The sequence below is a fragment of the Colletotrichum fructicola genome, assembly GCF_000319635.2.
Source record: "Colletotrichum fructicola Nara gc5 chromosome Unknown KSG_Nara_v1_contig07, whole genome shotgun sequence".
NCBI classification, from domain to species: domain Eukaryota; kingdom Fungi; phylum Ascomycota; class Sordariomycetes; order Glomerellales; family Glomerellaceae; genus Colletotrichum; species Colletotrichum fructicola.
The window spans coordinates 1692240-1717521 of NW_027094057.1; the positions used below are offsets into that span (position 1 = coordinate 1692240).

General features: G+C 55.1%; 8 protein-coding genes across 8 annotated transcripts; all 8 read right to left on the reverse strand.

Moving 5' to 3' along the window:
- Positions 1–111: 111 nt before the first annotated feature.
- Positions 112–1276, reverse strand: CGGC5_v012175 (uncharacterized protein; the record flags this gene model as incomplete). Its single annotated transcript, XM_032031006.1, has 2 exons — positions 112–625; positions 678–1276. 2 exons carry the CDS (start codon positions 1274–1276, stop codon positions 112–114), a joined length of 1113 nt encoding a protein of 370 aa, XP_031889813.1.
- Positions 1277–2866: 1590 nt separating this feature from the next.
- CGGC5_v012176 (uncharacterized protein) lies at positions 2867–3781 on the reverse strand (the record flags this gene model as incomplete). Its single annotated transcript, XM_032031007.1, has 2 exons — positions 2867–3414; positions 3490–3781. 2 exons carry the CDS (start codon positions 3779–3781, stop codon positions 2867–2869), a joined length of 840 nt encoding a protein of 279 aa, XP_031889814.1.
- Positions 3782–4418: 637 nt separating this feature from the next.
- roqT-0 (Efflux pump roqT) lies at positions 4419–7118 on the reverse strand (the record flags this gene model as incomplete). Its single annotated transcript, XM_032031008.1, has 4 exons — positions 4419–5456; positions 5509–5566; positions 5617–5945; positions 5994–7118. 4 exons carry the CDS (start codon positions 7116–7118, stop codon positions 4419–4421), a joined length of 2550 nt encoding a protein of 849 aa, XP_031889819.1.
- Positions 7119–9517: 2399 nt separating this feature from the next.
- Positions 9518–10632, reverse strand: ELO2-0 (Elongation of fatty acids protein 2; the record flags this gene model as incomplete). Its single annotated transcript, XM_032031009.1, has 3 exons — positions 9518–9792; positions 9867–10149; positions 10213–10632. The coding sequence occupies 3 exons, from the start codon at positions 10630–10632 to the stop codon at positions 9518–9520; spliced, it is 978 nt and encodes a 325-aa protein (XP_031889820.1).
- Positions 10633–14935: 4303 nt separating this feature from the next.
- On the reverse strand, positions 14936–16167 carry CGGC5_v012179 (uncharacterized protein; the record flags this gene model as incomplete). Its single annotated transcript, XM_032031011.1, has 2 exons — positions 14936–15708; positions 15759–16167. 2 exons carry the CDS (start codon positions 16165–16167, stop codon positions 14936–14938), a joined length of 1182 nt encoding a protein of 393 aa, XP_031889588.1.
- An 899-nt stretch (positions 16168–17066) lies between these two features.
- CGGC5_v012180 (uncharacterized protein) lies at positions 17067–17702 on the reverse strand (the record flags this gene model as incomplete). Its single annotated transcript, XM_032031012.1, has 1 exon — positions 17067–17702. One exon carries the CDS (start codon positions 17700–17702, stop codon positions 17067–17069), a length of 636 nt encoding a protein of 211 aa, XP_031889587.1.
- A 529-nt stretch (positions 17703–18231) lies between these two features.
- On the reverse strand, positions 18232–21586 carry KRE33 (RNA cytidine acetyltransferase; the record flags this gene model as incomplete). The annotated part of the gene is made up of 4 exons (XM_032031013.1): positions 18232–18427; positions 18485–21271; positions 21325–21510; positions 21567–21586. The coding sequence occupies 4 exons, from the start codon at positions 21584–21586 to the stop codon at positions 18232–18234; spliced, it is 3189 nt and encodes a 1062-aa protein (XP_031889586.1).
- A 594-nt stretch (positions 21587–22180) lies between these two features.
- CGGC5_v012182 (mitochondrial 37S ribosomal protein mS38) lies at positions 22181–24682 on the reverse strand (the record flags this gene model as incomplete). The annotated part of the gene is made up of 4 exons (XM_032031014.2): positions 22181–22866; positions 22924–23341; positions 23409–23420; positions 23825–24682. 4 exons carry the CDS (start codon positions 24680–24682, stop codon positions 22181–22183), a joined length of 1974 nt encoding a protein of 657 aa, XP_031889585.2.
- Positions 24683–25282: the final 600 nt, after the last annotated feature.

Below are 25282 nucleotides of genomic sequence, written 5' to 3' on the forward strand. Positions count from 1 at the left end.
TGGTTTGGCAGATTATGATAAGTGGTAGGACATTAAGTGATGGTATGACTTTTACCCCAACGCCGCGCATTAACCCATGAGAATCGTTCCGGACCCCTGTAGTAGCCAAAACTAGACATCGAGACCAGAAACGACAACAGCACTAACAAAGTCTTTGGGATGCCCAAAAGTATCCGATGCCCCCGTGCCATTCTTCAAGTAGCAGTACTCGCCCGGCGTCTTGATCATAGCCACAGACCGACAGTATCCCCCCTTCGCCACATCCCCGTTGCCGAGATTGGTGTAGTACGCCTGGTTATACGCCGCGCACAGCGTCATGCACTCGTCAAACGTCGAGACGTACGCCTTGAGGATGTCGTAGATGCCCGGGTTGCCGTAGGCCGCTCCGCCGGGGTAGTTGACCTCGCACAGCTGACGGAAGGTCTGGCCCTGCCCGTTACTAAGATCTATAACCGCGCCTATGGCATCGAGCGGAGTGAAGGTCGTCGAGTTGATCTTGGGGCACCCGCCGTCGGTGGGGGCGGGGAGAACGCTGCCGGAGGCTTGTGCGGTTGCTGCTGCGGAGGTTGCGGCTGTCGTGGTTGCCGATGGGTTGGAAGACGCGGAGTCGGCGGTTGAGGTTGGGCTGTTAAAGGGTTAGTTCGGCAAAGATTCGAGCTCAGTTAAAGATGGCTTACTCGGGTGAGGCATTGGCCTTCTGGGCTATCAGACCGCCTGCGACGCCGCCGGCAAGTCCTGCGGCCAGGACAATCACTAGGGCAATGATAAGACCCCAGAAGACAGGCACAGAAAGACCGAGAATCCGGCGCTTGCCGACTGGTGGTGGCGGCGGCGGTGATGTTGACTCAAGTGGCACGGCGTAGAGTTGGCTCTCCAGCCACTTCGCGTCTGAAGTGAGCGTTTGCCCTCCGGGACTCAAAGCCCCTGGGCTCACAATTGAGCTCTGCCCCGCTGGACTCTGAACGTCGTCATGTGGTGTGTATGGGATCGGGGCGTTGGACCAGCGTACTGGCGCAGGCTCCAGGCCGGGCTGCTCGTCCTGCAGGGTCTGTTGCTTGCTCTGGGATTTCTCATCCTCGTTCTTGAGAGTTGTCAAAGACGTTTGCTGCAGCGACTTGGGCGAGTGTGGCGGCGGCGGCGAGGATGACGTTGGGGAATGTGTCTGGCCCTCATCGTCGGGTCCTCTAAGCTGCCGCTGTCGTTGCACCTGTTGTTCATGCTTCTTCTGATGCCATTCGAGTTGCTGCTGGTGGTACTGAGCCTCGTGGTCGTCCATCTTTTTGCGCGCGAAGCAATTTTGGCTTAAGATATGATCGAAATATGCCGAATTCAAGCCAAGAACACCCAGCTAAGGGGTTGACTTGCAAAAGCAAAGCTAAAGGAATGGCTTTTTGAGGATATTGACGTAACAGAGAAGTGGTTAAGGTGTCAAGGTGTAGTAGATCTGGGTTGGGTATGAGTCTTAAAACAGGGGTCGCCGGGGACGAGACTGTCTCCAACGTCTCCCAGCATCGCGGAATTAAATTACATTTAGGTGCTAGAACGCCGCTTGGCTGGCGCCCGCAGGAGATGCCATGGCCGCGGGATAGCAAGCTCCGTCACGTATATGCCGAAAGAGAAACGGCAAACGCCGTGGAAACCTGAATGGAGCTTTCTTCTTCCATGTTGGTGCTTACTTTTGCATGAATCTGGCCTGGGTCCAGACCCAATTGAGACTGAGCGAGATTGATCCAGCGATGACTATCGCCCGACAAAGAGAAGCGCACAACGCTCGTTGTGAGCCGCAACCTGGTGCGCCGGCGCGAGTCCATGGAGCTTGGTACCGCCCAAAATGGAGAAGAGGTCAGCCCTGGAGGGCGCTAGCGCAAGGGGTTTCCTGGAAAGGGCACCATGAGCCACCTTCACTGCTTCAAGTGGCTGGATTGTGGTGGTGTCAAGGCAGCGCAGGAGGAAAACGAAGAGAGGATGCCCGAGTCTGTGGTTCGGAGATACCAGAAACGTGGTTCAAGATAGGTGGTGTCTGTGCCATCGCTGCGAGAGGAAGACCGTGCCGACGAAGTCAGCCATCTGGTGTATGTTTCGGCCACTCGTGTTGAATGGGCCCGCCTCATATTGAGAGCGGCGCCTACTATAATACAAGCGTCATGTTCATGATGAAATCGCCAGAGACAAAAGAATGCGGCGCGTCAGGCGATGATTCGCTTTGCTGACGATAAAGTGGCTGACGCAAGTCGAGGTGTAAAGTGGATGGTTGAAAGAAGAGGTGTCGGCGGGTAGGGGACGTGCTAGAATTCAGGTATCCGATGAAATATGATTGGTTAAGTGGTAAACTGTAGTACGTGGATAAATTATTGTGCAGCGGCACGGCCCTCGGCTTGTGCATAAGCCGCACAAGTGGTTCGTCTGATGGGTCCCCTTCCTTCTTTTGGCAATCCTGATGACTTGCTCGTGTCCATCTCCCGCCGTCCCGAATCCTACGGCCTCGAAAGGATCGACCCCGGCTTCCAGATCTTGTTCCGATGTCGACCACCACCTAAGCGCATACCGCTTTTTTTTTTTTTGGTTTCTAGGCCCTCGCCCGTCATTAGCAACTCGCGGTGGCTTCAGGTCGATCAACGCACCGTCGGCATCAACGTGGGTCGTCAGAGCTGGACCACGCGTCGGGGTCCTCATGTCTTCCTATCTTGACAAGAATAGGCAGCCAGGAACGGCGGGGTCACGGCATTTATTGCCAGCCTCGAGGGGCTCGTTACCCTTCCAGCGGCTCCTGCCGACCTTCTCAGGCGATTTGACCATGTACCCGCCATGAGATCTGGTTTAGCGAGTGTCGTTACTTCGTGCGTCGATGTTGCGAGGCCTTCCTTCGTCAATGGCCAAGCTCGTGCCTGCCTGGGGTATCCGCCAGCTCATGTGTCGCTGCGTGTCCCGATACCTCGTTGGGGACAAAGTGCCCTTCCGGCTTGCCCCAGTGCGACGGCGTGCTAGTGTAGGGCTGCTGATTGAATCCGGGCTGTTGGCCGTATCCAGGCTGCTGATAACTCGCCTGCGCCGCCCTTGACCTCTTCTTCTCGCGCATGAGCATGAAGGTCAGCGCGCCAACCGCGATAGCCAACGGCAGACCAACACCCACCCCGATTCCGGCTGCTGCACCTGTTGAGATTCCGTTCTCTACAGCCGGACATGTCGAACTGGTCGCATCACTCGAGGTAGTCTCTGAGGCTCCTGCGCTTCCGCTGGTCACAGACGCTGACGCTGTAGCCGTCGTTGCGCTGTCGGCGAGGTCCGTCGAAAGGGCCACATTCATCACCGCTCTGTATGCTCCTACAGTGAAGTTCTGCTTCGAGCAGTTATCGAGACTGGTACAGGCGAAGACTTTCGAAGCGCATGCCCACACTGCCGCATGACGATTCGGCGCTGCCAAACCGAGTCAGACTTCATCTGCCAGGCTTGTGCCTTTGTTGGAACTGAAACTTGAGGGTATCGACTTACTTGCGCCCACAATACTACTTGTATCGCAGTATTTCGGACATCCCGTCTGCTGGAAGTCTTTGTCCGTGCATCCACCCCGGTACCAAGTGCCTTCGGTTGGCGACAGACAAAGTCCGTTGGTCATGCAGTAATGGTTATTGAAACAGCATGCGGCAGCTTCGTTGCCCGAGGCCACCGAACAAGCCTGCAGTAGAGGTGCCGACGAACCACTCGGCCAGTAGCATGTCTGTGTCTGTCCAGCCGCCAAGGGCGCCAGCGGCAGTGTTGCGAGATACCAGCGCGACAGATGCATTTTCACAGTGAGTTGGAAAACGATTCGGGCGACGAGAGAGGGGAGGGGAAGAGAATAAGTCAAATCCGGGACAAACCCTGATAAATACCGAAGGTACCGCGCCGCGCAGATCACTGTATGAACCACCGACGTTGCTTTTGCGTCGTATTGCAGCTTCTTGGCGGCTGAAGTTACCCCTGTTGCCCGCCTTTCGTAAATGCAAACGACACCAGTTTCTCCCGCTCTGGTTCGAAGGCTTGCGGTCATACAAAACTGGGGTTCGTCGCCGTGGGATTCGCATCCCTGATCGGTCGTCGGCTCATACGGCGAATCACATCGCGATCATGGCAGCTAGACAGTTTCAGCAGCACACCGGTGCCCCTGAAATTGTCCTTACAAGGCGAATCGAAGTAGGCGGGTACCTCAATCTGCTCCTGTAATTCTGCCTTAAATAACTTCACCAACGAATTACTGCAGAGGTGTGGCGTGGCTTGCTGCAAGCTCCCGTTGATGTCTCTCCAACAGCCGATAATGTCACGGGTAAGGCACACTCTATTTTCAGCCCCCGAGCGCCATCGCTGGGATTAGGGGCCAGGGGGAATTCTAATGTTCATTCGAGCAGTCGCATTTCATATTTTGATCCTCCACTCATCTAAAGCTACGCAGCCTTCTTTACTTTGACTGATTTCCACTTCATGAAGCATGCCGCAATAGCTGCTACCCCTGCCAACGGGATAGCCGCTGTGAAAGTAACCCTCAAAGCATCATTGTACACCGTCATCATTCTGGGCAGCGCGCTTGCAGGAACTGCTGTACGGAATGCCGTGGCGCCAGCTCTAAGAACCACGCGAATGTTGACACCAGGAACCAGATTCTTAGCTGCAGCCCGCAGGAGGTAGTTCTGGAACAACGTGTTACCCACAGAGACGAAGATGGCGCCTCCCAGAGACTGAGAAGCGACGACAGCAGCGGTGCCAACAGAAATGTCATCTGGTGGGAGAACGGCTTGCACCGCAGTCAAGCCCTGCTGGATCGACATGCCAAAGCCTGCAGCCACGAGGATCTCAAAACCTATCCAATAGGCGATCGGTGTGCTTGGGGACAGCAAACGCAGAACGCCACAGCCTGCTGTGCCGATCATGCCGCCCACGACTGCCGGGGGCACGGGGTAGCCGACGACTGATACGAAGACCGCCGAGAGCAGCGAGAAGATGCCGATGGTTGCCACGTAGGGTATCATGTCCACGCCGGACATGATGGCGTCCTCGCCGCGGATGGCCTGGAACCACAGCGGCAGGAAATACGTATGGATCATGAGCGCGCCGTACGTGGAGAAGGCCGCGACGCAGGATGCCGCGACTGTTCGGTGGGTGATGATAGCCGGGGGGATCAACGCGCCGTCCTGCCTCCACCATTGCCATGCGGCGAAAACGATAGCGGTCGCCCCTGATCCCGACAAGAGGCCGATGATTCTGACGCTCGACCATGCTTGGCCACGGTTGGTGAGTTCGAGGGCCATGAACAGCATCACGCAGGCGCCCAAGAGGAAGATGTTGCCGAGGAGGTCAAGTTCCAAAATTCTATCGAAGAACCTTGGCCTAACGCGAGGGGGCTGTCTGGGGTGAAAGAAGATGAGGAAGATGATCATGTTGGCGCCTACGACCGGCAGATTTACGAAGAAGTTCCATCGCCACGTCTAACGCTCCGTCAGTCTCATCTCAGGGAATTAGTAAGATCGGTTCACTTACGACGAGTTCAGTGAAAACACCACCGAGGAGAGGACCGACAGTGGTCCCAATACCGAACCTGCAAGAAGTCAGCAAACATTCGGTCTTGTAGTGGGGAACGTGTCATACATCAGTCCTACGATGGCTGTGTAGGCCGGCCGCAATCTCGAGGGGATCGCGGTTGCAACTACAACGAAGCTGCCCGTGAGAATGCCAGCGCTTCCGAATCCAGCCACGGCACGACCTATAATGAGGACCATGGAACTTGGGGACAGGGCGCATATGAGGGATCCGCCAAGAAACATCAACATTGCCAGGAGATACGACCACTTGACCGAGAAGAGCACAAAGATTCTACCAAAGAGAGGCTGAAAAGCGCAAGCTGTGAGAAGATATGCCGAGCCGTACCACCCAATATCCGACGTGGACTTGAACTCTGAGGTAATTTGAGGAATGGCCTACTTCTTGTCAGCATCGCATCACTTTTATGAAACCTTTCAACTTACGGTCGTGATGATGGTCCTGTGCACCGAGATTATAAATACCACAAGGCAGATACCGATGATGAGGAACACCAACGGCCACCCTTCAACCCACTCCTCTTTCTCGCAGAAAATGTCTGCCGCCAGTACTTGAGAGATTCTCTGTTGCGCTCTAAGCGCCTCTAACCTCCTGACTTGCCGCAGATAATCCTCGCCATCATCCTCGTCGATGTCCGGCTCAAATGGTCTTGTGAAGCGACTGATCCGCGCCCCAGCCTTTCCAGGATGTCGCTGCTCAGCAACAGGCGTGACGATCGACCCTCTCCTCACAGGCGAGCCCAACGACCCGTTCAGAGACGGATGACTCGCCAGATGCCGCAGCGATGGCGCAAATATTGACGAGATGATGGATGCCGTTTCGGAGCGTGGCTCAGAGAAGTTGTTGCCGTCGCTCTGCACGTGCCGCGCCACCTGCACGTCTGACATGGCGTGTGAGGGAACCCTCTTCACGTTCAGCGGGAACGCACGCTGCTCCGAACAACCAGCGGCAGCGGCGGCTTCTGAGGCGGCGGCCGCCTTGGGCGACATTGGCTGCACGCGCGGTGTTATCCGCAGGGAGCCGTGCCGCTGCGGCAGGGAGGACTTGCGCATCGGAACTGCCGGGGCGTTCGCCAGCGTGACTGACGAGGCGCGGCGGTGGTGCCCGCAGTGTGAGCAGCGGGACGCGATCGAGGTTGCACTGCCGGTGCTCTTCCTCCTGTCCGCCTTGTCGTCGGGGAGGACGACGACGGTTTCTGATTCTCGTCGGCGTCGATCCTGGAGCGTGTTTGCTTGGGAGAAGCGGGACATCTTCTCCTCCCAGTCCTCCGTGAGGGATTCGGGAAGAATCTCGTCGTCGTCGTCGTCGTCGTCGTCATCGTCTTCGTGGTCGGAGTACGACGATGACCGGGATGGTTTCTCGTCGACATCGTCTAGTTCTGGAGATGAGCCGGAAGTGCGGTCGGTACGCTCGTCTGAGTCCTCTGCGATGATGGAGATGCGGGACCGCTCAGCGCCCAGGAATTCCGAGGACGGACGCTCGTCTCTCGATCCCAGAGATGGCCGCCGTAGAGACCCGTCGGGTGACTTGCTGTCGTCGTCGCGGGCCATGGTGGATGAGTCTTGAGGCTTTCAGCCACTCTAGCAAGAGGAAATTTTGCGACGAGACAAGCCTTCTACTTAGGGCGAACCGACGAGTTTTGACTTGGATGACGGATGTCAGTGCTAGATGGTGATATGACAGGTCTGTGGGTGTGGTGGTGTCCTCATCCAGCTTAAAGAAACAGAGGCCCTTCCCCTCTCCACACAGAAACACTCACACACGTCCCCCTCCACAAATCTCACTCGGCAATCGACCTTGTCTCGCCCGTCCGGACGCTAATCGTGACGACCTCATCGTCGGTGGCGCCGCGCGAGGACTGAAGGGAACGTCTTCAGCTGGGCGGGACGGTGTTTGACTTGGTGTCATCGCATTGGTGGCGTTTCGAGATAAGCACCGGCGGGGGGACGAGATCGTCGTTTGTTTGTCTCGGTTCTTGCCCGGGGTCGGGTTTGTGTGTAAGTCAGGTCGGCATGCAGGTCAGCCGGGGCCGGATGACCCTGCAGACGGCGCGGGTCTTTGGTCTCTCTTTTTTGCTGCGTAGTTTTTCGATGAGATCCCCAAAGGTCTGACGGAGCGATCTCTGATTGGGCGGACTTGGGCCGCAGAGCTAACGGGGGACGAAGTTGGGCGATTTGATGGAGGGATTGGGTTTAGCGTTCACGCGCGGATGGAGGGGGAGGATGCTTCCGGGAAAGGGTCGAGAACCAGTGGGGAGGAAAACGGACTAGTTGATGTCATTGAGTTGAGGGGATGAACAAAGGAGTCCTCGGGGGAGCTAAGGGATGGTGAGGGGTGACTCGGCGAGAGAGGCGCGAGCCGGCGCTGGTAGGGGACTTTGGGAAGGCCAATTGGAAGGACGGGAAGCTGCCTTGGGGTCATTGAGAAAGTTGGAGCTATTCTGGGATTTGAAGAAGGTGAAACTTGGTTGTTGACAGAGAAGAATGGATTGATGGTTGAAATCTGGGGTTGGATGGAGGCTTGGATGTGTAAGTACAGGCTCAGATCTCTCTGAAAGAAACACACGGGAGTAGCCGCTGCGAGTGGCTCAAACGAAAATGAGTCAACAGATTTGTTACAATACAAAACATGCATTTTCTTTCTCTTTGGCGGGAAACGAAACATTTCTGCTAGCCAGGTAGCTGCAGGAATGTAAGCAAGGCACCAGGAACGCCGGCTCGATCCGCGCCAACTCGGCTTCGAGCACAAATCATAGCTCTCTGCCGAAGATCCACTGGATTCACTTCGACTTTGCGCTGGTTCAGGGTCTAATGCAGGCCGGAATACCCAAGAAAACTGCCCCCAGGCAATGGCGACAAGACGACGGCCGAGGGCGCCGTGCGGGAGGCCGATGGGAAGTGTTCTCGGACGGCACGCACGCACAAGATCGACGGAAACAGCCGGTTTGCGTCGCAGGGAACGGACGAGAATTTGAATGCTATGATGTTCTTCCGCTGCAGAACCGTTGTGCCACCCGAAGTCTTTTCAAAATATTGCTTGGGAAAACAAAAAGTGAGGCTGTGTGGCTGTCCGGCACATTTCGCGAAAAAGGATACGATGAGCCCAAGGCTGCATATGCGCTGCACACACGGACGCAGAGCGGGAGTGACCGTTCCGAAGAACGGCACGGTGTCCCAATGTCGCGATTATCCGGGCCGCGCCTATGAGGATCTCGATGCTCGCGTTTCTCCCCAGAGGTTGAAGAATGCGAAGAGTACACACAACAGGGGGGATGCCTGCTGTCGATCACGCCGCCCAGTGGACGACTGCCGGAGTCCACTCCGGAGCGCTTACTGAGACATATAAGGCGGGAACCTGCTGCCTGCATTTCACTTTCGCTGGTTCAAACGTCACTAAGTTTTCGCATGTGAATGCTGATTGTTTGGTAGAACATCGTCTTTCTGGGGTTGGCCATTGCTTGCTTGGTGATGAGGAAGAAACGAAAGCTTGCTTCCAGGGTGGAGGGGGGACGGGACGAGTTGCAAAGGAAGAGGTCGTCCGAACTGGGATTAGGTCGAACTACGGTTCCCTGCCTTTGCGTGGTATTCCGCATACGTTAAAAGACATGATTCGAGCCGTCGGACTCTTCAGGTAACCATATGGAGGCATTGTTAATTGCACATGGGCAGCCTCTGTCAAGTCTTGAATAGAAATACACAGGAATCAAGTTAGTCGACATTAGTGAGCCAACATACGAATATTACATGATTACTTGTTGTCCGGCATGGCCTTGAACATCAAGCCGTTGACCATCTGCATTGACCATTCCGCCACCCCCACGTCTTCTCCCCGCCACAGAACTCTACCTTGGTGTTTGAAACTTCGTCCGACCTCGAGCTCTGATCCGTCCAGAGCCAGGATTTCCCATGGGTATTACCCGGTTTATACATGCGCTCATCGAAATTACATTTCAGGTCTGAACTGGTGTCGTCGCGTCTCTCGCCGCAGCTGCCGAGAGGGCTGCCTTCTCGCTGGTGCCTGCTTTGGGCTTTTGGGCTGCAGCCCTGCTGCGGCTGGCACTTCTGTACGTGTTGATGTAGAACGCCACGAAAAGCAACAGATATGAGGTGATGACGACGCAGCCGGTGACAGCCGCGGTGATTTCACCTTCGCAACGGGCGATGTGTGGGAGCCAGGGGTAGTAGACGTCGGCCCAGTGGTCGTAGCAGACGAAGTAGATGAAGCCTGGGTGAAGGGTACATAGTCAGCACCAAAGTTCTCTTACTTATCGTTACGGAATTCATGGACGTGCGACTCACCAAGGTCAAGGACGAATTGCATGATTTGCAGCTTCGTAATCCACTTCTTCCACCACACCTTAACTCCACGGGCGGCTTGAAAGTAGTACCAGTACATCACGACATGGACAAGCAGATTCAACGAGATAGGGATCCATGAGATGGGCGTGTTGCCGTAAAGCTGGGTGAAGCAGAGGAAGACTGTCGCGGGATGATGGTAGCAGTGAAGGAAGGTGAGGGGCTTCTTCTTCGCCATCAGGAAGACGGTATCGATGAGCTCGTAGTACTTGACGAGGTAATTGACCTGTTTTTTTTTTTGACGTTAGCTAGGGGGTTAGGAATAGATATCTGACTCCTGATGACTTACATAGTACAGAGTGACCAACGGCTGGGTGGCGCCAGCGTACGTGCAGATGTTGTGGTAAAGGCCATCGCGCCAGAGTTGCGGGACGATTTGCTCGACAATCAGAAGGAGCAATCCTGCGCTCAAGACTGAAAGAAACAGGTTGTGAATCTTGAAAAGGCCGTTGAGTTCGATAGGCCTGCGTTCCCGCATCACCTCACGTCCGCCAAAGATGACGACCAAGTACAGCGCGATGATAGCCAGCGTCTCCGTCAAAGTCGAAAGAGGCGTGCTGCCGTATGCGTACTCGAACTCGCTGGCAGGATACCCCGCAATAGAGGCGAAAACCTTGTCAAAGACTCTCCATGGCGACAATATCAGCGACGGCGCCTCTTTGGCGATCGTAATGGTGTGGCTCTTGAAGGTGAGGTTATCCAACGACATGTTGAAGACGACGACAAACCACCGGGAATGTTTGCTAACCGGGAAGGAATCGGGTCTGCTAATGGAGTGAGAGAGATGGCAACTTGTCCGTCTGCACACCAAACTCCTAGACGTCTTGGTTTTATTGCTCAGCCATCATCGAACAACTCAAGGCCTTGGTTTCATCTGAAGTTTCCATAAAGGTGACGGCATACCTCCGCTCTAAAGCGGTTCGCAGACGGGAAACTTGCAGCGTCTGGCCTGCTAGTTTCCGCAGCCTAGCTCCGGGGTGGTGTGGCGGCTCCTTTAATCATGGCAAACTTGAAATGTTTGCCAAGTCAGCTAATTGTCGACTTTACTGCAGTCTGAATTCGGTTTGGACGATGTGAATGAGTCGGGCCATGCACAGTTGACAACGGCCAGCTTCCCACCCCAAGGTTCACCACGGGCGGGTATTCAATGCGCCCTGTCTTTTAGCCTTTGAAGCACAGCCAAACCGTGAGGGGATATCCCTTCTCTGAACTTTCCGATGGGAGCCGTTGGACGGTCTGATTTGTCGAGGGTGAGCTTGCCGGACAACCTCCATGCTTGATGGATTACGCCGCGCGCTGGCCCATGCTGAACCATAAGTATCGCTTGCCCGAAGGTGCGCGCTCTAGGAATGGGATCTTCAGTCTCGACCGTGGTCTCGAACGGCTGTTTCATACGACTCCTTGCAACTCAATCGCGATCGACTTGTCAACACTGATTCAGGACATGACTTCATAGCTTCAGAATTGCACGACTCTGATGGAGCTTCGTAAGCCGAATGAACTACATCGCCTCGAAAATAAATCCTCTGTCAAGACTTTGGTTGCGGTTCGCATCATTTCAATTGAAACCGGGACGTCATTACGATGTTTAAATTCAATGTCCGGAGAAAGAGATCAAGGGAGATCTTGGAGGCAACGTCCCTAGAGAATGAATTTCATGAAGTTGAAAAGACAGAGCTAACACAACTTGAGGTCTTTGTCTGCGGAAAACCATAGACACGACTCCAAATCCTGTTGGAAACGAAACACCGATCATATTCCCACGTTGGCTGGAGGTTCGGTTCATGTTGCTGTCCACACTTACGATGAAGGTTTCTCACATTCGGCCACCTCACTAAGCGGCAAGGAGCCACAACGGAGATTAGAACAGAGCTTTCGAACTTATGGAAAGCATTAAAACAAGACCATTCCAATGTTTAGCGAAAATCTTGTAGTAGTTCGCCTGTGGGGCTCAGGACGGTAACCCTTCATGATTGTCATTGTGACCTCCATCGTCAACCAATCAACTCAATCCTCGATAGTCTAGTGGTGAGGATATCGGCTTGTCATTCTACGATTCGCCGGGGACCGGGGTTCAATTCCCCGTCGAGGAGTTACAGGAGCTGAAGTCTGGCTCATTTCATTTTTGCTGAATTTTTCGATACTGTGGGCGAGTTGCGGAGTCATTTCATGCCCTGGTCCGGATATCCATATGTGCTCCGGCAAGCTGCGGATCACGGCGACAAGTGGGGCTTGGTGGACTTGCCGTTTCTGGCAACTGGCGGAACGTGAATTGAAGGAATCCAATCCAATCACGAAGTCGACATCGCATAGCGAGTTTAGTCTGTTCAAGAAAACGGCAAGTCTTGAAAGGCCGTACATGCCTGGAATTATGTTTCCATTCAGCTGCCTAGTCAAGTACTGGTATAAGCGGCCTCAACGGCTCGGATCACGGTGGGAAACTGGGACTGCGACAGACATTATGGATGTCACGAGGATTCCGCGATTATCTGCGTGAAAGCCACAGCTTGAAGTATGTTATTATACGGGCAACGTATCAATCGGTAGCAAGTATATGAATCCTCGGCTATCAGACAAAGTCCGGTCCAAAATCTTTGGCATCGTCCGTGTGTTTTGAAAAGCGAAAGGGTATGACGGAGGAGTAAGGATTCTCTTCTCAGAAGTACTGTGGATTCATGAATGGATCCAGTATCTCCCTACGTATCACCTTGGGAGAAATTTACGAAGGCAGCCAACGACAAGCGGCACTTGCTGCGAGGCAATTGTCATCGAGAACCGCGGAGCATCTCCTAGGGAACTGGGTCTTCGACTTGCTTCTAAATATCTCAATACAAATACCAACTTAACGTCTGGTCTTCAATTCTCGTCATTACCACGAGGTAAATTGGAAGCAATATCTCAAGAAAACTGACGACGGCCCGCGCTGCAACTCAGCATACCCGCCATGATACACCTGATGTCTATTTTTGGTCGTATAAAAAGGACAGTGAGTTGGTATATAATTTCCCATACGTTGAAAGTCAAGACAACCTCAGACGGACCAACATGGCTGGCAGGGAACCCAGATGGCCTCGATAAGACAACTACTCGCGTGCATTTCTCCCTGTCAGTTGGGGGATAGCGGAGGCCACACATCATGAGCTCGTAGTTTTTGATATATCATGTTTCCCTCGTGGGTGTGCAATAACTCCACCAAAATCCATTTTATGAACTGGAATGATCCAAATCAGATGGCATTGTTGTCCACGCCGAGGCCGTCCAAACTTCGGGGACATTTCCTCATATTTATGTCATGGCGGATATGATCTTCTCAGCTCGTCATTTTCATGATGTGCTTTGGAAAGTATACTCCAGAGATGCTGACCATAGCGATCTAAAGGATGGTGAGATCAAAGGTGCCGGCCGTGAAGACGTAGATATAGAGCATTCGTGCGGTATAGCAGGTTGCAACTCATGATCGAGTGACGATCCTACAGCGATATTGTTGTTTTTAAAAATATCATAGTATTCTCAATGCGACTACTTATACCAGCTCCAGATGGAGGATCAGGCTAGGCAGATTGCTCAACACTGCTGACGGTATGGAAAGTATGAACGGCCGACGGCCCGCCCGGAAATTTTGACAGCAAGTGTGAAGCCAGTGAAATCGAGGTCCTTCACTATAAGAGCCCGTTGATTATACGCTGATCAACGATGGAGGAGCTGAGTCGAGAGATATAAAAGCCGAGACTAGACCAGCTTTTGAAAGGACAACTACAATAGGTCAGTTGCAGCAGCCGCTGCCTACAATTTCGCTGTGACAGAATTACTGACACCTGAGTCTGTGCAATGTCTATGGCCGGGCAACTTGCAGGATACGAACTTTTGAGTAAGCATGCTGCGGAAATCTTGCCCACTCCGCCGAAAGGAATACGCGGAGGAAGATGACGGCCCCGAGAGACGTTACAGTATACTTGTCTGGGATTCGCAGACTCTGCAATGCATTGCAATGCGCGCGTGGAAGGTGTAGACGGAGGGGTTATCACAAACACTTGCTTGGGCTGGAGCACCCCGGGTGAAACCTGGAGACGATTGGATCTCATTGATAGTTTGTTAGCGATGAAGGGAGCTGTGTTTATATATTTGTCGAACTGTGTGAACTGCTATCTGTGAACTAAGTCTCAAATACTGTTCCTAATACCTTGGAACCAGTCACGGGGCTGAGTGGCAGCTGGTACCGCGCCTGCCCAGAACCTACCTGCCTGTCTGAGTCTGTATGCCTGACATCTAAGGGAAGCTACGAGTACCTTACAAGAGGGTGAGTTCTGCCTCGAGCTGTCGGGGGAGGCGTCCCTCACACCCACTGTGACGACGGTGGTTGAGTTGGTTGGTCTGAACAAACTGACTTGTAAAAATACTGGCCTGCAAAAACCGTTGGTTTTTCGTAGGGTTCGAATTAGGGCTATGGACCATAGTACCATGTCGGACCCGAGCTTTTTTGTGTTTTCCTATCATTTTCTTTTTTGTTTCTCTTGTTTCCCTTTGTTTGTCTTTTTTTATCAAGCAAAATGGCGAGGAGGAGGGATGTTTTCTTTACCTCGAGCGGGAACAGGCAGCTACTGTGTCGACCTGCACTCCTGCCTCAGTGACGATACCCTCAGTGGCGAAGGTAAATTGGGACCATGACGCCTCCAATGAATTCGCAACATCTTCACTAGAGGCCCCCCCCCGTATACAACCTGGAGACAACGCCCTGACAGAAGGGCAGGGGCAACAAGCCAGCCCTTCTGTACCAAGCACTCGTTTCACAGTCCCGAGAACTTCAAATTCAAGCTGGTGGAATAACTCATATGCAGCTCAAGGCCGCCTCTTCGTGAGTTCATTATTTGTTACATATTACATGCACAGAGATCTCTAACCGTCGTCTCATAGATTCTATACTCTTGTCCAGACATCATTCAATATAGCGTTTCCCAACTCATGATATCCTTCGGCATAAAAGATACTTCACCTACGTCCCAAAACGCAAGCGTCTAATACCTCTCCCGCTCCTGCCTGCGCATCTCGTCGCGGAAGGTGTTGCCTCCCTGCGCGCCCATGTCGTGGAAGTCGAACCGGTCAGAGGTGGGCGTGCCCGCCAGGCTGCCCAGCGCGTCGCTGTCCCTCCTCGGCCGTCCCGTGCCCGTGTGCTGCTGCTGCTGGTACTGCGGCTGCTGCGGCATCGGGTCGTCGCGGTACTGGTACCCATCGGGGCTGATCTCCCTTGCGCGCAGCGCGATGCCGCGGTCCTTGCCGCGGAACACGCTCTTCCTGACCTTGGCGCCGAGCCTCTGCGCGCGCGACTTGCCGACGCCGTACCCGTGCCTCGAGCGGCTCATGATGTTGCCGAGCCCGATCGTCCGCGTCTTGCGGTTCCAGATGCAGCCCCCGATGAGGCAGATGATGAGGAACCCGAACACGGTCGGCAGCGCAATGTACAGCTCCTGGCCCTTGGGGATCTTGGCGCCTTCGGGGTGGTACGTCGCGCGCTTGGAGACGAGGACCTGAGGGCCCGTGATGTCGGTCTGCGCGACGCCGTTGATGGTGTAGGTCATGAGCAGCTCGATGGTCGCGTTGTCCTGGCCCTTGGGGATCAGGCCGCTGCTGACGGTCCAGGCGTAGTACCCGTAGGCCGCGAGCTGGGAGGATTCGGTGTCCTTGTTGAAGACGATGTCGCCGACCGTGGTGCCATTGACCTCCTTGCCCTTGATCTTGACGCGGACGTCGGTCTGGTTGCCCTTGATGAGGACGGAGGAGTCCCAGGTCACTGCAGAGGTCAGTCATTCGTTGCTCCCTGATGGAGTTACAATCACATACCATAGTACGTCGTGTCGGTGTACAGCGTGCTTCCCTTGGCCGGGTCGCAGAACGGCGCAAAGTCGCCGTTGGAGTTGCTGCAGGGGGCGAAGGCCCCCTGGCCGTTCTTGTGGTCGGCGGTGGGCACGGGCGGGGCGCCGGTGCTCGTGGTGACCTTGACGAGCCTGAAGTCGGTGATGGTGAAGACGCTGCCGGTCAGCGCGTTGGGCGCCGCGGAGGCGTACGTCGGGGTGCCGGAGATGGTTGTTGGCACGGGGGTGACGGTGCTGGGCACGCCGTCGCCAGCGACGCTGATCCAGGCGGCCGTGGGAGCGAGGACGTCTGCGCGCGCAGCGAGGGGTGCGGCGGGGGTCGGGGCCGGGGCGGCAATGGCGCCACCGACGAGGAGGGCGAGGGCGAGCGGCTGCATCTTGTTTCCTGTGGGAGGGTTTCTCGATTGGCTTTTCTTTTCGTCTCCTTTGGGGTTGAAGAGAGCTTGGCAACGACAGTGGCGTGTGTAAATACACAACGAGGGAGTGACCGCGACGAATGAACGTGGGTGGATCGTAAAACGAGGGGACTGTATCGCGTCGAGCGAAGACGGGCAGGGTTGATTGACGGCTCAAGCTCTCTACCCTGATGGAGCTGGATGAAGTTAAGGGTGAGGAAGAGAGGAGGAGATGGGACGATCCAATGTTTACTAGGACGCCTTTTTTGGGGAGACGGGGGAAATTTAAAAAGTTCAGGTCAACCCCCAGCTCGCGGAGGTGGACGTGCTCCCCCAACGTGCATGATCCTACCAGGGCCAAAAAGGTTCCTCAGTGGACAGGACGGGCGCTGTGGGGTGTCTTGTTGCCCGCCGACAGGGGGAGAGTCAGGAACGCCAGGAACGCCTAGAACTCGCACTCCACTGCCGAGATTGGCTCTTCAGGGGGGAGGAGCGTCGAAAAACAGGCTTAATTGGCGTTGGCAGCTGGGTGTTTGGGGAGGATCCTTGCCGAGTTGCCGCGCTGCAGCGAAACATTCTCGATGGGCGATCGAATGATGGGTCGAGGGTTTGATTGGTCAATGCCTGGATGGCTTACACGACGGACCACCCTTGGACTTCACCTGGCCAAGTCAAGGTTCACGAATTCATGCGATGAGAAGATAAGAGCGGTGAATTGATCTGTAAGTAAGCAAAGGCTGAACTGGCCGCTGTCCGAAGCAATGTCGACTTTGCGACGTGTTGAGCAAGTATGGGTATCTAACCAACGCCTCCCGTTTTTCGTTATCCATCGCGTTATGTCCAGCCCGCTGTCGGGTTATCTAGGCTGTCCCGTGGTTGCGTCAATGAGGCATCATCATAGGACCGTTAAACTCCCTCCGTCTCCGCACAGGAGGCCGAACATCTTCTGCGCTTGTATGCGTCGACGTCGACGGTCTCGGAATGGGTCTCGCCCCGGGATGAACCTCCGCCTGCGCACTCCCTGACGCACTCCCCGCCGCACTCCCCGCAGCGCTACCCGCCGCGCTGCCCCGGACCCGTCCCCATCCCGACCCCTCCTCCGGCTTGAAGTTCAGCATCACGACAGGCAACTTGCGCTGGTGCGGCCGTCCAACCTCCAACGGATCCGTGAACGCCTGCGGCCGGAACCGTCTAAACCCCAGCTTGATCCTCTCCGCCTCGATCTTCTCGACCTTGGTCCTCGTGTCCGCCGTGCCGTTGGCGTCGTTCTCGGTGTCCTGCTGCGCCTTGACGGCGTGGCCGGGACACTGCGCGTTGGGGCAGCGGCCGGCCAGGATCTCCGTCTTGGCCTCGCCGTCGAGATGGGGGCAGTCGCGCGGTTTAGGGATGGAGTCGAGGGGTGTTCGGAAGCCCCATTTTATCTCGCGGTAGGACCAGATCCAGGAGGCGCAGAGGTGGTAGTGCATGTGGCGGTGGAAGCCGCACTTGTCACAGAAGGCGATGGTTTCGGTGCACATCGTGGCGGTGCCGCGGATTGTTCCTCTGTTCGGGATGGGGATGTCGGATTGTCTTGGTCAGAACGGCAGCATGCGCGAGTATAGAAGTGTGTTGTATCTGATGGGCGACGTGGTAAAGTTTGTTTTGTCGTGATACTCTTGCGCGTGTTTTGGGGTCATTCAGACAAGGTAGGTGTGTCGGAGGATGAAAAGTCGGAGAGAGGTGAATGGGCTGGAGAAATCGGATCGCGAAAGGGAAGGGGCGGTGTTGAAAATCGAAAAAAGGTAGGAGAGAAGGAAGGCGCCTTGGTGCCTTCTCTTTTTGGAAACCCCCGTCAACAGCAAACCATCGTCAGCAGTCACTGAACCCATCAAACTCGTACTTCTTCAAATGGCCATACCATTAAGTTCTACTCAAATCAAGAAACCTCTCATATAAACAAGAAAGATGCCAGTTGAACTCCAGGGCCCCTTTTTGTAGGACAAATACCGCAAACCCCTTTTGAGAACGATGATGCTTTTACACTTTTAGCCATCCTTTACAACCCGTTCAGCTCCTGTCCTTCTTGTGCTTCTTCGCCTTCTTGTGAGACTTGTCCCCGAAGGCCTCCTCGTAGACGTCTGCCGCCGTGGGCCCGGCCTTGCGCTTCGACTTGCTAGTCTTGACGCTTACTACACCAGACTTGCCGTCCTTGACCGCCTGCTCTGCCTCCGCCCAAGCGGGAGCGTCGCCATCGACTTCGTACCTGGATGGTTGTTAGTCCGAGATTCCTTTGTAATATCACGGACAATGCAAGACTTACTGATCAAGGGGAAGGGAGTCAATGAGCTCACGCTGCTTCTTGCGGAGCTTCTGCAGAGCCTCATCTCCTCCCTCCTCGAGTTCATCCTCGAGAGAAGTCTCAAGAGGCTGGAACCTCTGATCCACAACTTCATCGTCGTGAGCTCCAGAAGCGTTGTCCCTGCTGACGCCAATGGCGTTCTTGGGAAGCTCGGCCTCAACAGCGGCGGTCACAAGCGTGCTGAAGTGAGACGTGACCTTGCGAAGAATCTTGATGAACATGGCCAACAGCTGGGAATTTGGCAGAGACAGCTCCTGAGAGATGGCGTCCATGTCCTTGCGCTGCAGACCAATGGCCAGCAGGATCGCCTGTTGCACGCCCGTCAACTTGATGTTGGCCTTGAGCTTACCGGTGAAATAGAGGCCGGCAAGCGTAGGGACAAGGTCAAGGATGACGTGGTAGTCGAGCATGTTGTTGGCGTACGACTCGAGACGCTTCAGGTCGAAGGGCGTCAAGAGCCTGTCGAGCTCGACCTTTGTCAGGGCTGTGGGCTCAGTGCCATCGAGCTTAGCGCCAGTATTGGCGGACTCGTCAATGCTAAGCGCGACGATGGACTGGAACTCTCTGAACTGGTAGGACAGCAGAGATTGGAAACGACGCTGGAAGTCCCTCGCAAAGGCGCCGAGCCATGTCTGGTCTGCGGTGCTCTCCAAAGGCCGGAGCATGACGCACGTGTGCTCGCCAGTCAAGTCGTTGGCGGTTTGTCTAAGATAGACAGGGGCAAAGTTGGCGCGCTTCCAGAACTTGTGGAGAGGTTGCGTCAAGCCGTAGCTGACACCGACATAGTCCAGAGCTGCAGGCCTAATCTCGGAGAATCTGGCAAACAGGGGCGGCAGTTTCTTGATGTCTCTGACTTGGATGTCATCCGCGAGCAGAGAAGTGTTGGCCAGCTCTGCGTCGGTCACTCTCGTCAACGTCTCCTCCATGCCCACATCAGCATCCTCCGAGAGGTTCGTGAACTTTTGCTCGTAGAAATCGGTAAGAAGCTGGAGAGCCTTGGTGCCGTAGCCCATAGACACGTACTCGGGGTTCGTGGCTATCCTGACGACACGAGCACCGGAAAGAGAGGCGAACTCGTCATCCTGGTACTGTTGACTGACGAGCCAGGGGATCAAGTCACCAGAAGGCCTTTGTCCTCTGCTCAAGCTGTTAATGACGCTCTGCCTGCTGATTTTTCCTTCCAGCGCAACCTGAATAACACACAGCGGCTCCGGGAGCTTGCCGTCTGTTGTTGGGGCGATAAGCACATAGAGTTCGTGGGCGGGGGCGTCGCTCATTAGTTGAAGGTCGTCAGGTGAGTTCTTGTAATGGCTGGCAACGTAAAGCGCCACCATCTGCTGCAAGAACTTTTCGGGAATGGGGTGGAACGAGAAGAGGGTGTCGCGGTTGACCTTGAGGAGCTCGCACTGAGACGGGTCGGGGCATCCCTGGCTGCTGGCCTTGGCCTTGGGAAGGGTGGCGTCCAGACACAGAAGCTTGTTCAGCCACTTCTCGACTGAGTCACCCTGAGCGTATCTGATGGGCTCAGACAGAGTGATTTCGCGAAGAGTGCGACTGCCCTGAAGGCTCGAGGCCTGGTCCTTTGCGGCCTTGCCTGTGGACCGGTCTGCAACCTCTGTCTCGCCGTTGGTCTTGGCCCCAGGTCTTGACTGCTCTCTCAGCTGCTTGATGAGCTTCAGGGACAGCGAACGACCTGTTCCTTCGTAACCGTTGATGGTGGACGCCATGAAGACGAGGTAGGGGCCCATCAGCTTGCGCACTAGGGGCAGAGGGATGGCAGCGGCCTCATCGATGACGACGAGCTCAGCCTGTCCAAGAACGTGCGCATCCTGTGGCCTGATGTACTGAATAGTCTGACGGTGGGCGCGGTGGATGTTGACTCTGACAATGGCCTTATTGAAGTCGGGGTTCGTGGACTGGATGATCGAGTAGTCGGCGTGGTCCGCGTAGCCGAGCGCATCGAAGCCCTTGAAGACGAACTCGAACAGCGTCTTCAAGTTCTCGGGTGAGGGAGAAGTGATGAAGATGTTGCTGTAGCCGTGTGCAACAGCAGCCGCAACAGCCACACCCATGGCAGCAGACTTTCCACGACCTCTGGCAGCCGTAAGAGTCACTGTGCTCCTCAAAGTTTTCTCCGCGATAGCATCCACAAAAGTCAAAAGCGCCTTGGCCTGATCGACCGTCTTCGCCAGGGTAACCAGGGAGCCGACTGGTTGGGTATCTTGAAGTGACTCCTTCATCTCCTCCAGCTCCACCTGTGCGGCCGTCTTGGGCTGGTCGTTCTCCGCCGCTGGCAAGGCCTTGACGCTCTTACCGCCGGAAATGGGCAAGACGTTCAGCTCGTCGTCAATAACCAAGCAGGAGTCACAGCTACCCAGCGACAGGATGAAGCGCTCGTTGAAGCGGGCAACAACGTCGTCGTGAGCCTCGGTGCGGTATCTCGAGTGGATGTCCATAGACATGGTGTACAGCTGCTTTAAGCTGCTCATGCCCTTGAGCAAAAGAACCACCAGACCACCTCCCTCAACCGTCTCGATCGTCCTGGCGAGGATATTGGGCGTCATGGCCTCGAAGTCTTGCAAAATGCACATGCCGAACGTGTTTCCCAGTACCTTCTCGGTCTCCTTGTAGTAGACGTATCGGATGTTGTGGAGAGAAACGAAGAGCTCGAACGGGTCCTCGTTGTTGGCTTCGCGGATGCCTCGCTTGATCTCTTTCTTGATCTTGGTCTCGCGCTTCTTGCGGTGACTGGCAATGACTTTGTCAGCTGGCTTTCCTGTAAGCGCGTCGAGGGATTCTACCTGGTGAAGCCGAGAAGCTTGTTCTTGTATGCCCACAAGACAGACTTGTTCTGCTTGATGTCCGCTTGGGACATAATGTAGTGAAGGTGAACTATGACATCCTTGGAACGGTCACCGACAACCACAAAGAAGCTGCGCTTCTTCTCCTGGATGCCATTGCGAATGAGAGCGGGAATCCGCTGATCTCTGTAGCAATGGGTGAGCAATTTGATCGCAGAAGCATATGGAGCTTCACAACTTACACTGCCTTGCGCGTCGACATCTTGAGAAGCTTGCAGACGGCGTGAGGTTGTAGAGGGGGTCAGGTCGGATTTGCTGTACTAGGCGCAAACTCACGGGCGTCGCAGACCTTAAGAAAACCAAAAATTTGGCGGAGAGAACATTTTCTGCCGGGCGGTCAGCTCGCTGGTGGACACTGGTGGTGGGGTGCAGCAAGTTTTCCCGCTAGGACCACCCCACTACTGTGTGACCAGCCACGCCTGGTAAGATCACCACCCAAGTCACGTACGATCGCTCAAGATAAGGAGCAAGTCATGAGAATCTTGAAGCCGTGAATTCCCTCCTTCCCTCATGTAGCTACTAATACACTTCTTGTTGTTACAGGGTGTCTTTGGCGTTGAACAGGCTCTGAGTCTCTCTTGGGGACACGGCGTGGTCATGAGTGATGCAACAGTTGATCATTGCTATCTGATGCAAAGGCTGTCTCTCGCTTTCTATGTAGTCGTAATGATGACCAAGGAAAAAGGAGACAGCGTTTATGCTAGGCCGAACACCAATTATGAGAGACCCATTTCCCGAAATGCGTAAGAAGAAAAGTGAAGAAAACCGTGGGCTTGTATATACAGCCACCACCAGCTTATATTCTGTCTAGCTTGCGACGCAGGTTGCGCGTGCGCCTCATCAGCTTCTTGTACTTGTGCTTCTTCATCTTGAGCTTGCGCTGACGTCTAACACTAAGGGCGTGCATGGTGTCGTTGCCTTGCGCCTCGTCGAATCTCATCTGGCGCTGGGCCATGCGCTCGAGGAACGAGCGCGGGGCCTCCTCGTTCATGATCTTGGGGCTGTGGGCGAGGACCTGGATCTGTCCGTCGGCGTCGGTGCTCTCCTCGATCGTGAACATGGCCTTGTAGACGCGGTGGTGGGGGGCATCGTCAACTACGTCCTCAACGGCGGACTCGGCGTGGGCATCGGTGACACCCTCCTGCTGAGGCGCTGGGGGAGGGCGGAAGGGAACGAATTGTCCGGCCATGGCATTCAGCTGGACATAGACGCTCGACTCGCTGCCGTCGGCGTGCTTGAGGTCAATCTTCTGGACAGGCTCGCCTGACGCATCGACCTCCTGGTTTGTGACGGTCATCTTCGCCATAGCGCCCTCGATATCGTCGGCCGTCCTTGATAGCGTGTTGATGACATCGGCGGTCTTGTTGGCGCGGGTTCGAGGCTTGAAAATGGCGGCGAAAGCCTCTTCGGTGACACTCTTGGGCATGCTGTGGGTCACTGATATCGGCCGGTGGAGGGAGAAGAAGGTCGACAGTCCCAGGGCTGCGGGCAACCAGTCAGTGTGATCCATATTGATACCATCTCGAACTTAAGACATACCCTCTTGCGAAAGGTGTTGTGTGCTAGGCACGCTGGGAAGCTTTTGCGCAGCATCTCTGTTGGCGCTGTCCTTGCTCTTCCGTTTCCGCTTCTCGCCGCTGGCCTTGGCGTTCGAGCTCGATGCCGAGGCGTGGACGTTCTGGCCGGCGGGTGTCTCCTTGGAGCCGTTGTTGTTCGGACTCGAGGGACTCGAAGAGGACCATCGTCTCTGGTGGCCGCCGGGTCTCTGGACCTGTTGGAGGTTGAAGGTCGCAGCCGCTCTCGGAGCGGAGGTGCTGAGGGAGGAGACGAGGGGCGACTGAGGGGCCGAGGCGACCACGCGCCGCACCGATGAGGGCAACATTGTCGCCAGTGGTACGGGTATCGAGCGATCGGGGGAGGTGACGGTGTTTAGGGAGGTGGTTGAGGAGATTTGAGACTGATGCCGACAGAGTCGGTTGATGGTTGGCAAATCCGGATTTGGCCGCAGAACGGGAAAAGCTCACATCCACAGATACCTGGTTACTTAGGCATCACACATGCGCACAGACCACATTCGCCTATCTCCCGGGCCCTTCTAAGCGCTGTAGTCTGGAAGACGGCAGCGGTTGTTAATTCTCAAGGAATGACGCGAGTGTTTGTTCCAGAACCTCTCACCGAAAATGGTCCTTCTTTTCACTGTTATTGGGGATGGGCTCATAGTAGACGGTCACGGGATCACAAGCGCCGATTGTGCATGACCAACACTCGCGCAATTCCAAGTCACCGCCCAGCTAGCTGTGACACACCGCTGGTCAGTCTCCAGCACAACCCAGCCTCTCGTCCTTGGAAGTGCAGCATTACTTGCATGGACTCGGCACATTGTCTTGTAAGACGATCCATTATCTCTTTATCTCTCCTATCCCTCGAGGGAAAATCCCACCTCCCCCGCTTCCTGGCCCAGCTTGACAAGCATTCTCCGCATGTTTTCAGCCCGAGCCCGCTCCTTCTCGTCCAACACACCGAGGTCAATCTTATCTGCCCAGCCCTTCAGTCCGTGTTGCAATACATTACGCGCCCGCAGAGTGCTACCGTTCACATGACCGGCGCTTCCGTGGAGCGTCATTCGCTCCTTGCTAGCAACGTAGGCCCCTCGATGTAGAATATTGTTGTTGTAGAACACAATGTCTCCCGCCTTGAGCTCCACCAGCAGCTGGTTCGGAATCTCCTTCTCGTATGGATCCGCGTTGCGCTCCACGTCCGTCCTGGCTCTGGTGTGTGATCCAGGCACAACGATAAGGCTGGCGTCGTCATACAAGGCGAGGTTCCACTGCGCTGAATAGGCTGGCTTATTGAGACGATCAAGCTCCTCGTCAGCAGTGGCTGTCGCCGGGATATCGTCTCGATGCCATCGCAGCTCGAAGTCGTGATCCGGCCGGATGAGCAAGTTGAAGAGCTCCATGACAAGGTCATCGTCAGTGCACTGCAAGAGCTGCTTGGTAGGCTCAATGACGGCATCTGAGAAATATGTTCGGATGAAGACATCGTTGTTGGGCATGTCCGGGTGCATCATTCCCTGCACGCCCCAGATGCCCTCTGCTGGCGGCTCGGGGCCGGCGAGCGGCCATGGCGGAAACTGCTTCGGGAGTGTGCGTACATTGGGCCATTTGCCGGCCCGGGCCATCGCCGTAGCTGCTTGGGTTGCCTCCCGGAGCTTTACGAGCTGTCCCTCGGACAAAATCGAGGGAACAACAACGAAACCATCGCGGTTGAGGCGTTCGAGCAGGTTTGAGGCTGTCATCGTTGGATATTGCTTTGATCCTAGAAGGTCACACAAGAGGTGGTCTTGAATCCCGATCAACTAAATGTACGAAGTATGCTGAATGCGACCACCGAGATGTCAAGAGCCGCAGGGTAGATACTCATGCACTAGGTGCGGCTTGCAACGTTGCAGCGGCTCCGAGGGTGCCCCCGAAGGATCCCAGCCCTGCTTGGTAGTATGGTGGAGTTGATGAGAAAGGTCAGAACCCACACGAGGAGACTCCGGTAGTCGACGATAAGAGAAGTTGTGCCCAAAGACGTTGTGTGATCTGTGATTCTGTCGACGTAGCACTTTGTGTTCATGAGTCCTAATCACCTTGCCGGACTCATCGTTCCAAGAATCAAGTCAGTTTGTTCTTGTTAGATCTACCTTACCACTCCCCATCGTCCGGAGTTTCTCCTCACCTTCCCCACCACCGGAGCTCATTGGTCACACCGAGATGGCGCGGGGTTCGCAGCTCCCGATGAGCCGCAATGGCGACAACCACCGATGAGGTGCCCGAACCATTAAGCTGCTAATACCCATCTGTGGTCTACTGGCGATTTCGTTCACCCATCTCAATGTCACGAACGGGCGAGC